The sequence below is a fragment of the Triticum urartu genome, chromosome 2 (assembly GCF_003073215.2).
Source record: "Triticum urartu cultivar G1812 chromosome 2, Tu2.1, whole genome shotgun sequence".
NCBI classification, from domain to species: domain Eukaryota; kingdom Viridiplantae; phylum Streptophyta; class Magnoliopsida; order Poales; family Poaceae; genus Triticum; species Triticum urartu.
The window spans coordinates 105,570,054-105,583,379 of record NC_053023.1 but is presented as its reverse complement, the minus strand read 5'-3'; the positions used below and the strand labels follow the sequence as shown (position 1 = coordinate 105,583,379).

Here is a 13,326-nt window from a genome sequence, read left to right as displayed (position 1 = left end):
AAAAAATAGACCACAAACAGAGTGGACATCAGCTTAGATGTGACATAACATCTAGATGTGTCCTATACAGACGTAAAAAAGAGGGAAAGATTCCCAACTTTCTATCCACTCTCAGCCAGATCATGCTCCTAGTGAATCTGGCGCACTTGCACACACTGGCTAACAGCACCCCATTTCAACAATCCTTGCAGCTCACGGACAGAAGATTGAATGGCAGGAAGGATTATCTTGAACGCCATTGAGAGTGATGTGTCGCCCTTTGTGCATGCTGCGTCGGTGGTCTTTCACATCCTTAACCAAGACAAAGTAAGTCCGCGAAGAAGGAAAAGGGAAGAGTGTACGCTTGATTCGTTTTAGTGCTTCAGCTCAAGATACAATTGGATAGTTTCAGTGCTCTACAAGAAAATGATTTCATGGAAGCAATGTCCAAATGTAATCCTAAAAGGATAGATTTGGTGATATTTAAATGTATCAATCTACTGGTAAATGTATGTAAGACTGCCCGGTCCGTCGAGTAATATAGCAAGCGGGTGGGATTTTCCCGTCATTCTCAGATAAATAAAATCCTGAATATCGCTTTCCTTTGGAAAATATTGGCCAGGATGCTCTCTTCACCTCTTTCTGGAGCTTCTGGAGCCTCAAAGTAGTTTTTTGTTGGAAGACATCTGATTAATTTCACAAACACGCACACGTTGATTACTTACTTGGGCCTATGTTTGTTATTTTGAACTGACAAATTAACAGGATTCCGAAAACTGATAAGTTGCGTATACGTACCTGAATCCCGGGACATGTCTAAAAACGTTGAATATACTGGAGAAGGCAAGAAACTGGACCTCCTGCGCAAGATGGACTCCATCTGCCTCTATGGTTACTCCCGAACACCACCCGTGAGATCTCGTCTGCTGTAAACTCCTCAAACTGGTTGTTCATCTCAATCTCCACGTTGCAACCATAAAGAATGCTTGAAAATGTTTTCAGGAGCGTTTGAGACCGGCTTTTGGAATCTTCTGAAGCAACTGTTCCGTCATATTTTCTATTGTTTGATCTGCATAAGATCTGTACTTGGAGCATTTCCTAGGACTGTACAACTAGTCTCTAATTCGACTGGTGCCAAAATCTTCATACAAGATTCTACACCTGATATCGATGCTTTGAACATAGAAGTCAGTGCAAGAACTAGCAACAGCATTAGTTAGGAAAATAGATTGATTTATTAGTTAGAAATATTTGTGATAAACAGTGGAGGATGAATATGTAACGACGGCAACAACCTATTGCCAGGAAAAATGAGTTGCTGAAGCAAGGTTCCAAGCAGTAGTAAAAAGCATACAAGACATTGTATTCTGCAAAATTTGTTCCAGGATAATCACTCGGTCGTTTGACATGGTTGCAAGTCAATGCTCCATCCAATACAATGTAAATGAGGTAACAGGTATCAGAACCATTTAGTACTTACAAATGTCAAGGGGGATACTAAGGTTTGCATAGTTATTAATCTTGCTTCAGGCCCACATTACTCCCAAAATTATTTTTTATGCAAGGTAAGTAGGTAACTCAGATTGGATAAGAGGAACATAGTTTACCTGCTATTTGGCAAAAAATAGCACTCCAGGAAATGCGAGAATCACATTCTGTAGATCAGAGAAGAAACTGGTTGGCAAATCATCAATTTCTTTTCTCTTTGAGAAGGCGCAAATCATCAATTTCACTAATCTGAGTAGCATTTCCTAAAGTATCATCCTTTTCAATGACATATGCCTTGATTGGTAGGTTAAAAGAACATAAAAAGCATAATCTGACGAAATATCCAACCATGGAAATGTGGCAACACATTCAATCAATTGAATCATATCAGATGATAAAGTAGCAGCTTAACAATATCATCATATCAACTATAGTGAAGTGTATGTTTTTGAAGACCAGTATACCTGAATACGTCAAAACAGACAAGAGATACAGTGATGAACTGCTGATGTTCAGGTGGCTATAGTTTGGCATTTGAATGCTAGAAACTTAGAAAGACTAGTGATGTAGTCTTGCATTACTCTTCAACAGTAAAGACTGGTTCCATATGCAAAGAACAACATGATCCATTTCTAGTGATTATGAGCACACTTTGTTTTACCCCTGACACTTCACAAAAATGTCAGAAATAACCCCATCCTTAAAAAGATATACTCAGTACAGGTGCATTTCCAATAGGAAATCATGTCATGAACATAACGTTGATCCCCAACTGTTGTTCAATCACCAAAAGTCACCGCAAGAACAGTTTCTATCCTTAAAATGGTGGAAACGGTTTGCATCACGCATAACAATCTCTCTCTCAGCTATCTTTGAAAGAAATTTTGTTACCGTGTGGCAGTCAACACAAATTCGAAGATTTTTCATCACACGAACTGTTGTTCCAGGAGGTGTATTTAAAATACCAAATACCATAGCAAGTTTTTCACTGTGACCACATAACACACCACTCTTCTGCTCTTCTTCAAGATCCTGGAAAACATCCTCTGTATTGGGAACGTAACCTTGACGTGCCATCTGCTCTGAGAAAACATTAAGTGCATCAATAATCCTTTCATACCAAGGATGAGACTTATCATGAGCTACAAAAACATGCCTTTTGTTCTTCAATTCAATCCAACTGCAAGCTGGTTCCTTCTTCATGCCCTTCTTTCTCATAGATCGCCGCAGGTGTGCTGCTTCATTCCATCTCCCGGAACAGGAATACGTGTTTGATAAAATTACATGAGAGCCCATGCTCCTAGGTTCAAGCTCAAAGATTTTCTTGGCAACTTTTTCAGCTAACACGGTGTTTTTGTGGACCTTGCAAGCCCTCAACAACGTGCACCAGACACTTGCGGTTGGTTTTATTTGCATCTTAGAGATGAAATTGTAGGCTTCTTCCAACTCCCCTGCACGGCCAAGAATATCTGCAAGTGCTCCATAATGCTCAAGAGAGGGAACAATGCCGTAATGGTCCGACATTCTGTTGAAATACTTCCGGCCCTCATCCACCAATCCAGCATGACTGCACGCAGTTAAAACGGCTAGAAATGTGATATGATTAGGTTTCACATTTCCCAACTCCATCCTGTCAAACAACAACAGAGCCTCTCTTGCTGGACCATGTAATGCATGTCCCATGATCATCGCAGTCCAGGATACAGTATCAGGTGACTGCATTCGATCAAAGATGTGACGAGCTATGCTCACATTTCCACATTTGCAATACATGTCAATCAGTGAGCTAGATATAAACATATTACCGTCAAACCCTCCAAAGATCACATACGCATGCAGCTGCTTGCCGAGAAGCAACGAAGCAACATTTCCACAGGCAGGTATGAGGCTCGAGAAAGTACGAGGCAGAGGTCTAATACCGGAATGCAGCATCCGGCGAAATATTCGAAGAGCCTCCTCCACAGACCCATTCTGTGCACACCCGGCAAGCATTGAGTTCCACAGGATTGCATCGCGGCATGGGAGATTGTCGAACACCTTGACCGAGTAATCCGTTCGAGTGCAATTGGCGTACATATCGATCAAGCTGCTGCCAACGAACACGTCATCAACAAAACCGTTCCTGGTTGCAAAGCCATGCACTTCCATTCCCCTCCTGACGTCGGAGCACTTGGCGAAGATCGGCAGCACACTCGACAAGGTAAATGAGTTGGGCTTGCACCCATCTACCCACATCTCCCTGAGCACTCCCAGAGCTTCTTGGTGCCTCCCCTTCTCCGCATACCCGAACACCAGCGTGTTCCAGGACACAGGGTCCTTCTCCGGCATTTCGTCGAACACCTTCCGCATGTTCTCTAACGACTCCCCTGCCGCGTCTTCCGCCCCGGGAGAGCGGCACAGCGCCGCAGGGAGCTTGCAGTAGAGGTTGAGGAGCGCGTTGGCGGTGAAGCGGTCGGCGAAGGCGCCGGAGCGGAGCGCGAGTGCGTGGAGGGACGCGCCGAGGGCGGGGAGGCCGAGGGCGGAGCAGCACTTGAGCGCGGCCGGGAGGGAGGCCGGGACGGCGGAGCGGGGCGCGGCGGCGGCGCGCATCCGGAGGAAGAGGGCGATGGCGTGGTGGAAGTCCCCCTGGGTCGCCGCCGCGCGGACCTGGTGCGCCCATGACGGCGGGAATGGCGCGGTGGCGGCCACCGCCACCGCCGCCAGGGGCCGCGGCTGCATGTGCAGCCGTGAGAAGAGAGGCGGGGTCGGCGAACTGCTCGGGCTGGGTCGGCGAGCGGTGGCGCCCGCGCCCTCGGCCTCGGGGTGCAGTGATGTGTGCGGCGCAGGAGTGATGGTGCGCTCTGGTTTCAATGGAGCAGACACGGAACGGGTCTCTCCTCCTTGTACGCCGGGAATGCAACGTTGGCTGGGGCGTCCACGCGACGAGGCCGGTTGCCGGGTCGTCACGCTCGTGATAGAACGGCGGCAGGGTGAAACCACGGCCTGCACGGCGCAACGGATGCACTCCCCGTGTTGGGAGCGTCCATACTACCCCACTCAAACTTTCAACCCTAAACTCGATGCTGGTCTAAATTGCCCTCTCAAAATTATAAAACCATCGCAAACTAATATGTGGTTGGATAGTTAGGAGGACAGCTCATCATGATTCAAATCCTGATGCTCGTTTTATTTCTGGATTTATTTTGAGATTTTCAGCGATGTGCATTTAAGGAGAGAAGACGTTCTTGTCAACTACGAGGCGCATATAGTGGTTTTGTCAATCTCAAGATGATATGTCAGCTCAGTCTCTCAGAGATGCACATAGGGGCAGGGGGATGCGCGTATATATGAGTCTCTGCGTATATACTTTCTTCAACTCTGGTTTCTCCTCAGTGCAGCCAGGTCGGCAAAATTACCATCTCACACATTGACTCAGTTGACTAGAGGCAGCTGTGTTATCTCTCGCCTGTTACCTCTCCCTTTCTTGTGTCCCCTCGCTAATTTTCTTTCTCTTTCCTGGTAGACTTCACCACCCAACATCTTCGCTGCCAACCACCACCGCTACCGCAAGTCGTCACCCCCTCCCCCTTATCTCATCATTTCTCAAACCACACAGAACCCTATGCACAGATGACCGAGAAAGGAGGGCAGCGGTAGTGGTCACCTGAATGGTAGCTACCCAGTCCACGGCTATCAACAACAATGAGGCAAAGTATTGTATGTGGTATGGAGCAATGATACACACAAGAGTAGGAGGTGCAAGAGTGGGAAGAAACTGAGGAGATGCAAAACGGGGGAGGGGGGCAAAGCGAGAGATTTTATTCATGGAAGGGAAAGAGCGGAAGCACATACAACCCCGCTTTACTTATTTTGGGATGGTTCTCATTTATATAAGAAATGGCCGATGGTACTAGTAGATTCTTATACCTGAGTTTGAGCACGAAGCAATGTTGTGTCATTCTAGTCTTTATGAATGACACTATATTTAAAATGTTCATAAATTCACTCAATCATGTGATGAATGTCAAAGACTAGGCGAGAAATTCTGCTAAATTATTCGTTAGTTATTGAACCATTTGATATATTGGATTTTGATTCTGTGATATATTTACCTTCTTCCTATAGAATACTCATATTTTAGCTATTGTTGATTATCTCACTAAATGGTTAGACGATATTCGAACTAAATAGTTTATCATAATAGTTACTCATTTTCAATTTATTAGGCTCATCTTACTAATCACATCAACTAAAAAGAATTTAACAAAGTGCCAAAAGCATATTGATGCTACATGCATGAGCCAAAGTGCAATGCTTAATTCCACTTTGAGAATCAAAGTTTGGCATAATTTAGTGTAGGCATAGCGAAATTTGCCTATCCCCAAGACAAGAAGCCTTACAATTAGGAAATTTCTGTTTTTTAGATGGACATAACAAACTGGAAGGAATGGAGTACTCAAGTTTGAATCTTTTAGACATTTAATGACTGATGGTGGTACTCATTTGTTGCATAGTGCATTAAAAACAGTTCTATAGTGCCATCACCTTAGCATTCTCAAACTATTAGTCGTGTAGAATGAATTATTAGGAAAAATAGGTTGATATTGCAAAAGACTACTAATCCGTTAACGAAGGATTTGCAAATATACTCACTACAACAGAGATGAGATAATACAACATTTTTCCCGTAGCAATACACCCCAAATGGCACTGTTACAATAATAAGATGATGCGTTGGTTTATTCCATAGCAATTGGTTATCACACCAAAAAAATACTACTATGGTGATAGACTATTGCAACTGAAAAATGTTTTGTTGTGGTAGCAACAAAATGATTGTGGTGGGAGATTAAAAATTGTTGTGATAGGCATCCCAACAATTTTTTTTGTTGTGATAATCTCTTGACACGATGACTGTGCATACCCATGCATGATTACATAAAGAAATAAGTACAACATATCATGCAACATGCATTACAAAAAGCTGCATAGTATGTTCAGAAACCAAAGCATCGGTGCATTAAATAATTTAAAAGCGAATATATCCGAAAATATACATACGTAGATATATTTTAGGTCTGAAAAGGGTACATTTGGTAGTTTCTAGAGACAAAGACCCTGTTAGGAATGAGCAACTTAGCTTTACTGAGGGCCAATGGCCAGTACATATACAGATGTGGTAAAGTGCAGAAAAGCCCCTTATACAATGGGGATGTACACAATGGACTATATACATCTAACACCCCCCTCAAACTGATGGTGGATCAACAACACTGAGTTTGGAGAGGAAAAACCCATGCTGCGCTCGAGTCTGTGCCTTCGTGAAGAAGTCAGCCAACTGTAACTCAGAGGGCACATAGTGAAGAGCGAGAGTCTGATCCTGCACAACAGCACACACAAAGTGGGCATCCACACCGATGTGCTTGGTGAGCTCATGCTTCACCGGGTCACGCGCAATACTGGTACTGTCGGACAGTAGAGGAGTTGAGGTAGTAGCAGACACACCAAAGTCCTCAAGTAACCACCGTAACCAGATCACCTCAGTCGTCAACATAGCCATGGCGCGCAACTCAGCCTCTGTACTCGAGCGAGAAACTGCAGTCTGCTTCTTGGTCTTCCAGGCAATAAGAGAGCCACCAAGAAAGACACAGTAAGCAGACAGCGATCGTCGATCAGAGGGATCACTGGCCCAGGTAGCATCAGAGTAGGCCTGGAGCTCAAGAGAGCTGGAGCGGGGAAAGAAAAGGCGCTGAGAGATCGTGCCACGAAGATATCATAGAACACGGAGGAGGTGACTATAGTGGACAGAGGTGGGGGCGAAAACAAACTGACTCAGAATGTGGACAGGATAGGAGATGTCAGGACGCGTAGCAGCAAGATAGACAAGACTGCCAACGAGGTGGCGATAGCGAGTGGGATTAGGAAGAGGGTCACCATCAGAGTGAAGGAAATATGCCCTAGAGGCAATAATAAAGTTATTATTTATTTCCTTATATCATGATAAATGTTTATTATTCATGCTAGAATTGTATTAACCAGAAACATAATACATGTGTGAATACATAGACAAACTTAGTGTCACTAGTATGCCTCTACTTGACTAGCTCGTTAATCAAAGATGGTTATGTTTCCTAACCATGAACAAGGTGTTGTTATTTGATTAACGAGGTCACATCATTAGTTGAATGGTCTGATTGACATGACCCATTTCATTAGCTTAGCACCCGATCGTTTAGTATGTTGCTATTGCTTTCTTCATGACTTATACATGTTCCTATGACTATGAGATTATGCAACTCCCGTTTACCGGAGGAACACTTTGTGTGCTACCAAACGTCACAACATAACTGGGTGATTATAAAGGAGCTCTACAGGTGTCTCCAAAGGTAGATGTTGGGTTGGCGTATTTCGAGATTAGGATTTGTCACTCCGATTGTCGGAGAGGTATCTCTGGGCCCTCTCGGTAATGCTCATCACATAAGCCTTGCAAGCATTGCAGCCAATGAGTTAGTTGCGAGATGATGTATTATGGAACGAGTAAAGAGACTTGCCGGTAACGAGATTGAACTAGGTATTGGATACCGACGATCGAATCTCGGGCAAGTAACATACCGATGACAAAGGGAACAACGTATGTTGTTATGCGGTCTGACCGATAAAGATCTTCGTAGAATATGTAGGAGCCAATATGGGCATCCATGTCCCGCTATTGGTTATTGACCGGAGATGTGTCTCAGTCATGTCTGCATTATTCTCGAACCGTAGGGTCCGCACGCTTAACGTTACGATGACAGTTATTATGAGTTTATGCATTTTGATGTACCGAAGTTAGTTCGGAGTCCCGGATGTGATCACGGACATGACGAGGAATCTCGAAATGGTCGAGACATAAAGATTGATATATTGGAAGCCTATGTTTGGATATCGGAAGTGTTCCGGGTGAAATCGGTATTTTACCGGAGTACCGGGAGGTTACCAGAACCCCCCCGGGAGCTGTATGGGCCTTAATAGGCTTTAGTGGAAAGGAGAAGGGGCAGCCCAAGATGGGCCGCGTGCCTCCCCCCTCCCCTAGTCCTATTAGGACAAGGAGAGGTGGCCGGCCCCCCTCTCTCTCTTTCCCCCTCAGCGAATCCTACTCCAACTAGGATTGGGGGGAGGAATCCTACTACCAGAGGGAGTAGGACTCCCTTGGCGCGCCCTCCTTGGCCGGCCGGCCCCCTCCCCTTGGCTCCTTTATATACGGAGGCAGGGGACACCCCTAGACACACAAGTTGATCATTGAGATCGTTCCTTAGCCGTGTGTGGTGCCCCCTGCCACCATATTCCACCTCGATTATATTGTAGCAGTGCTTAGGCGAAGCCCTGCGACGGTAGAATATCAAGATCGTCACCAAGCCATCGTGCTGACGGAACTCCTCCCCGACGCTTTGCTGGATCAGAGCCCAGGGATCGTCATCGAGCTGTACGTGTGCTAAGAACTCGGAGGTGCCGGAGTAACGGTGCTTGGATCGGTCGGATCGGGAAGACGTACGACTACTTCCTCTACGTTGTGTCAACGCTTCCGCAGTCGGTCTGCGTGGGTACGTAGACAAAACTCTCCCCTCTCGTTGCTGTGCATCACCATGATCTTGCGTGTGCGCAGGAAATTTTTTGAAATTACTACGTTTCCCAACACAGAGGCACAAAACTGAACGTTGAGCTCCATAGGAGTCACAACAGGGCGCTCATCACTGAGAGCAGCGCGAGTAAGAAGATCCTGAATATATTTTTCTTGGGAGATGTAAAAGCCATCAGAGGTCGAGGAGATCTTAATCCCAAGAAAATAGCGAAGTGGACCAAGATCAGTCATGAGAAACTGGTTGCGAAGGCGAGTCTTAACAAAAGCAATGTACTCAGAGTCGTCACCAGTGATGATCATGTCATCAACATAGAGAAGGAGAAGAGCCCGACCACGAGGAGACGTGTGAACAAACAACGCGGGATCATGATCACTGGGCAAGAAACCAGCTGCAGTCACCACAGAGGCAAAACGCTCAAACCAGACGCGAGGGGCCTGTTTAAGACCATAGAGGGAGCGCCGAAGTCTACAGAACATACCATCATGGGCATAGTACCCCGGTGGTGGCTGCATATAAATCTCCTCACGCAACTCGTCATTGAGAAAGGCGTTCTGGACATCAAGTTGAGAGATAGACCACTGACGAACAGAAGCCACAGCAAGAAGAGTGCGGACAGTGGTCATGTGAGCCACAGGAGCAAATGTCTCATCATAATCGCGCCCCTGCTCCTGCTGGAAACCACGGGCCACAAGACGAGCTTTGTAGCGCTCAAGAGAACCATCGGAGCGAGTCTTAATCTTGTAGACCCACTTGCAGGTGATAGGACGGACACCGGAAGGAAGGGGAACCAGATCCCAGGTGCCAGAGCGCTCAAGGGCACCAAGTTCTTCGGCCATCGCAAGCTGCCATTCAGGCTGAGTCAGGGCAGTTCGATAGGAAGTGGGCTCAGCAATAGCAGAGAGACCGTACCGATCAGGGGAGTAGCGATCAGGCAGGGGGCAAGGCCGAGCACGGAGGTTGTGAACCGGGGGAGGCGTTAGAGGTGAACCAGAGGTGGAAGGCTTGTCAGAGGAGACATCCTCAGTATGAGAGCGACGAGTATAGTGAAGAGGAAATGGTGAGAGAGGGTGACGAACGGGAGATGATGGCGGAGAGGTGGAGGAGGAGGATGGTGGCGATGGTGAGTGAGAAGGAATGAGAGGTGCCAGAGGAGGAGGTGACACATGAGGCACATAGCAGGGTGTATTGGGAAGAAGAAGGAAAGAAAGGTCGTCCACAGAGAAGCTCGAGGAAGAAGGACATGGGTAGTAAGAACGAGACTCATCAAATGTCACATCACGCAAGATGCGCAAGCGACGACCCACTGGATCCTAACATTGATAGCCCTTGTGCTCATCACTATAGCCAAGGAAAACACACTCAACCGACTGAGCAGTCAGTTTGGTGCGTTTTCGAGGGGCAAGAAGAACATAGCACATACATCCAAACATACAAAGAGCTGAGTAGTCAGGAGAGCGACCAGTGAGACACTCCAGAGGAATACCACCCTACAGAGCAGTCGATGGCTGAATGTTGATAAGATAGGTGGATGCAGAAACAGCCTCATCCCAAAAATGGGGTGGAAGGGAAGCAGCAATCATCAGCGCACGAGCCGTCTCAAGCAAATGACGATGCTTTCGTTCTGCAACGCCATTTTGAGTATGAGCGCTAGGACATGAGAACTGGGCAAGAGTACCCTGTTCTGCGAGAAAACCACGCAACAGCTGAGAGATATACTCTCCAGCGGAGTTAGCACGAAAAATACGAATGGGCGTGGAAAACTGGGTGTTAACCATGGCAGCAGAACGTTTGTATATAGGGAGAACCTCGCTACGAGATTTCATGAAGTAGAGCCAAGTGTAGCAAGAGAAATCATCAATAAACAAAACATAGTAGCGATGACCACCCTTCGAATCAAAGGGAGCAGGACCCCAGACATCAGAATGAACTAAGTCAAAAGGACGCTGAGATACAAACTCACTAGTAGGATAAGGTAACTGCATCTATTTGCCAAGTCTGCAACCATTACAATGTAAGGAGACATCTCCAGATACGGACCCTAAGAGGCCCTGACGAACTAAATAAGACAAGCGAGAGCCACAGATGTGACCAAGGCGATGATGCCACTGCTGGAAGGACGCAGACGAAGAGGCAGCGAGGGCATGGGAGCTGGTAGAAGTGGTGGCAGCGGAAGGAACACAAAGCCAGTCAACCTCCCAAAGGCCCTCGGACTCACGGCGCCGGGGGCTAGCACCAACCAAAGTCTTGGTGCGACGATCCTGAATGGAGTAAGAGTCGGTATCAAGAATGACACGACAACCAGAATCAGTAAGTTGGGCAGCAGAAAAAAGATTCATGGTAAGGCGAGGAACATGTGAAACACTAGGAACAGAAAAAGATGGAGTGGAAAGAAGACCACGACTAGTAACAGGAAGAGGTGTGCCATCGGCAGCAAGAACATTAACAGGCGAATCAAGAGGTCGAAGGGAAGACAACACAGAAGAATCAGAAGACATATGAAAGGAGGCTCCAGAATCCAGAACCCACGAAGATGTACCTGACTGAGTCGATGCCTGCGGGATGGAGAGGTGGATGCAGTTACAGCAGCAGCGGAACCAGTCGATGAAGAGCCTGAGGAAGCCAAGAGACGCTTGAGCCTCACAATGTCCTGGTCGGTGAGTGACGGAGTCGAGAAAGATCCAGGAGTCCCACTGGAAGAGGAGCGCCTCTGGTCTCGCTTCTTCTCACGGCAATCAGACTCGGGATGACCTGGCCGAGAGCAGTAGCCACAGAAGGTGTCATGTCGCGACCGGCCCTTCTCAGCATAAGCAGGGCGACCCACCCCCTGAAGGCGTGGGTAGGAGCGGGGGAGCAGTGAGGCGAGCGGACGATACTGGAGCCCGAGCAGCCAATACAGACGGGACCACCAGCAGACTGGCAGAGCGAAGGCGAGTCTCCTCAACACGAAGCTCGGCAAGCACCTCCGAGATAGGAACACGACCACGAGCAAGCAAGTGAGCACGTCTGGGCTCAAACTCGGAGCGGAGACGAGATAAAAACTCATGGACCCGCTGAAACTCCAAGTCAGACCGCGTAGTCTGACAACAATGGCAGGTTCCAAAAATAACTGTCCTCAGTGAGTCAAGCTGACGCCAGATGGCAGAACACTGTGAGTAGAACTCATCAACAGACGAATCACCCTGCTGGAGAGCATGCTCCTGACGCACCACAGAGAGGTATAGGGCATCGCCAGAGGGCTGATAGCGCTGACAGAGGTAGGACCACATCGCTGCAACTGTACCGAGGCCCATGAACTCGGAAGCAAACTGAGGAAGGACACTCGCAGTGAGAACGGCAACAGCTCGAGCATCATCATTGCACCACTGAGTGTAAGCAGACAGATCATCCCGATAGACAGAAAGAGCATCAGAATATGAAGATACCTGCTGATCATAAGCATCAACCGGAGCATCATCAAGGGCCTTGGCTGCATCATGATCAGCCTGAGAGGCATCAGCAGCAAGCACAGGCGAAACCGGCGGAACAGGGGCCATCAGAGCAACGGGACAGGGCGGACAAGCTACATTGCCAGAGAGTACGCCCCACAGCAGAAGACCGCGCATATGGATACGCATGAAGCCCACAAACTCAGCATAGTTGGTGCCATCAAAGATCACCGAGCAGCGAGGAACAGCCACATAGCTCGAAGATGACCTACTGAGATATCTCGCTGTCTTTTTTTGGGTCAACGGATCCTCAACTCGATCTGGATCGAGGGGATCTCGAGCCAGGAAGCGAGCGAGGCCACAGATAGCGGCCGCGGGTAGGAAGCGCGAGAGACAGAGACTCCCCGATGCAGCCAGGCGAGCAGCGCAGGCAGACGGACAGGGAACGCGCAGCCCGGCTTGAGAGGAGGAGGAGCACGCGGCCCAGCACGGTCGCGGCCCGGAGCGAGAGGACGAGGAGCGCGCGGGCACTGCGCGAGGGGAAGAGGAGCGCGTGACCCGGACGGGATCGAGCAGAGGAGGCGCTCCCGAGGCGGGATCGAGCAGAGGAGGCGCTCCCGCGGCCGGCCGACAGGAGCGTGCTCACTCGGGGGATGGAGAAGCGCTCCCTTGGCGCGGGCTAAGATGCGCCAGACGGGGGAGACGAGGCCGAACGGGACAGCCGGAGCGGCGGATCCGGACGGGATGAGAGCGACGGCGGTGGCCAGAATCGAGCAGAGGAGCACGGAGTTGCAGCGTGCGGGGGAGCAAGGGGAACCTAAGCATCTGATACCATG

General features: G+C 48.1%; 1 protein-coding gene across 4 annotated transcripts; it reads right to left on the bottom strand.

The window, feature by feature from the left end:
- On the bottom strand, positions 1-4,485 carry LOC125536161 (putative pentatricopeptide repeat-containing protein At3g23330). Of its 4 annotated transcripts, XM_048699316.1 has the most exons (4): positions 1,932-4,485; positions 1,587-1,634; positions 778-1,140; positions 1-665 (listed from the first exon to the last, which is right to left on the bottom strand). In XM_048699316.1, exon 1 carries the CDS (start codon positions 4,183-4,185, stop codon positions 2,251-2,253), a length of 1,935 nt encoding a protein of 644 aa, XP_048555273.1. In that variant the 5' UTR covers positions 4,186-4,485; the 3' UTR covers positions 1-665; positions 778-1,140; positions 1,587-1,634; positions 1,932-2,250. The 4 variants fall into 4 exon arrangements, with proteins under 4 accessions (XP_048555273.1, XP_048555271.1, XP_048555272.1 ...); XM_048699314.1 differs by having other exon boundaries at positions 1,587-4,485; XM_048699315.1 differs by having other exon boundaries at positions 778-1,634.
- Between the last annotated feature and the right edge of the window lie 8,841 nt (positions 4,486-13,326).

What these genes read in the sequence shown, in the direction of transcription:
- LOC125536161 (XM_048699313.1), bottom strand. Translation starts at nt 4,185, where the DNA reads ATGCAGCCGCGGCCCCTGGCGGCGGTGGCGGTGGCCGCCACCGCGCCA.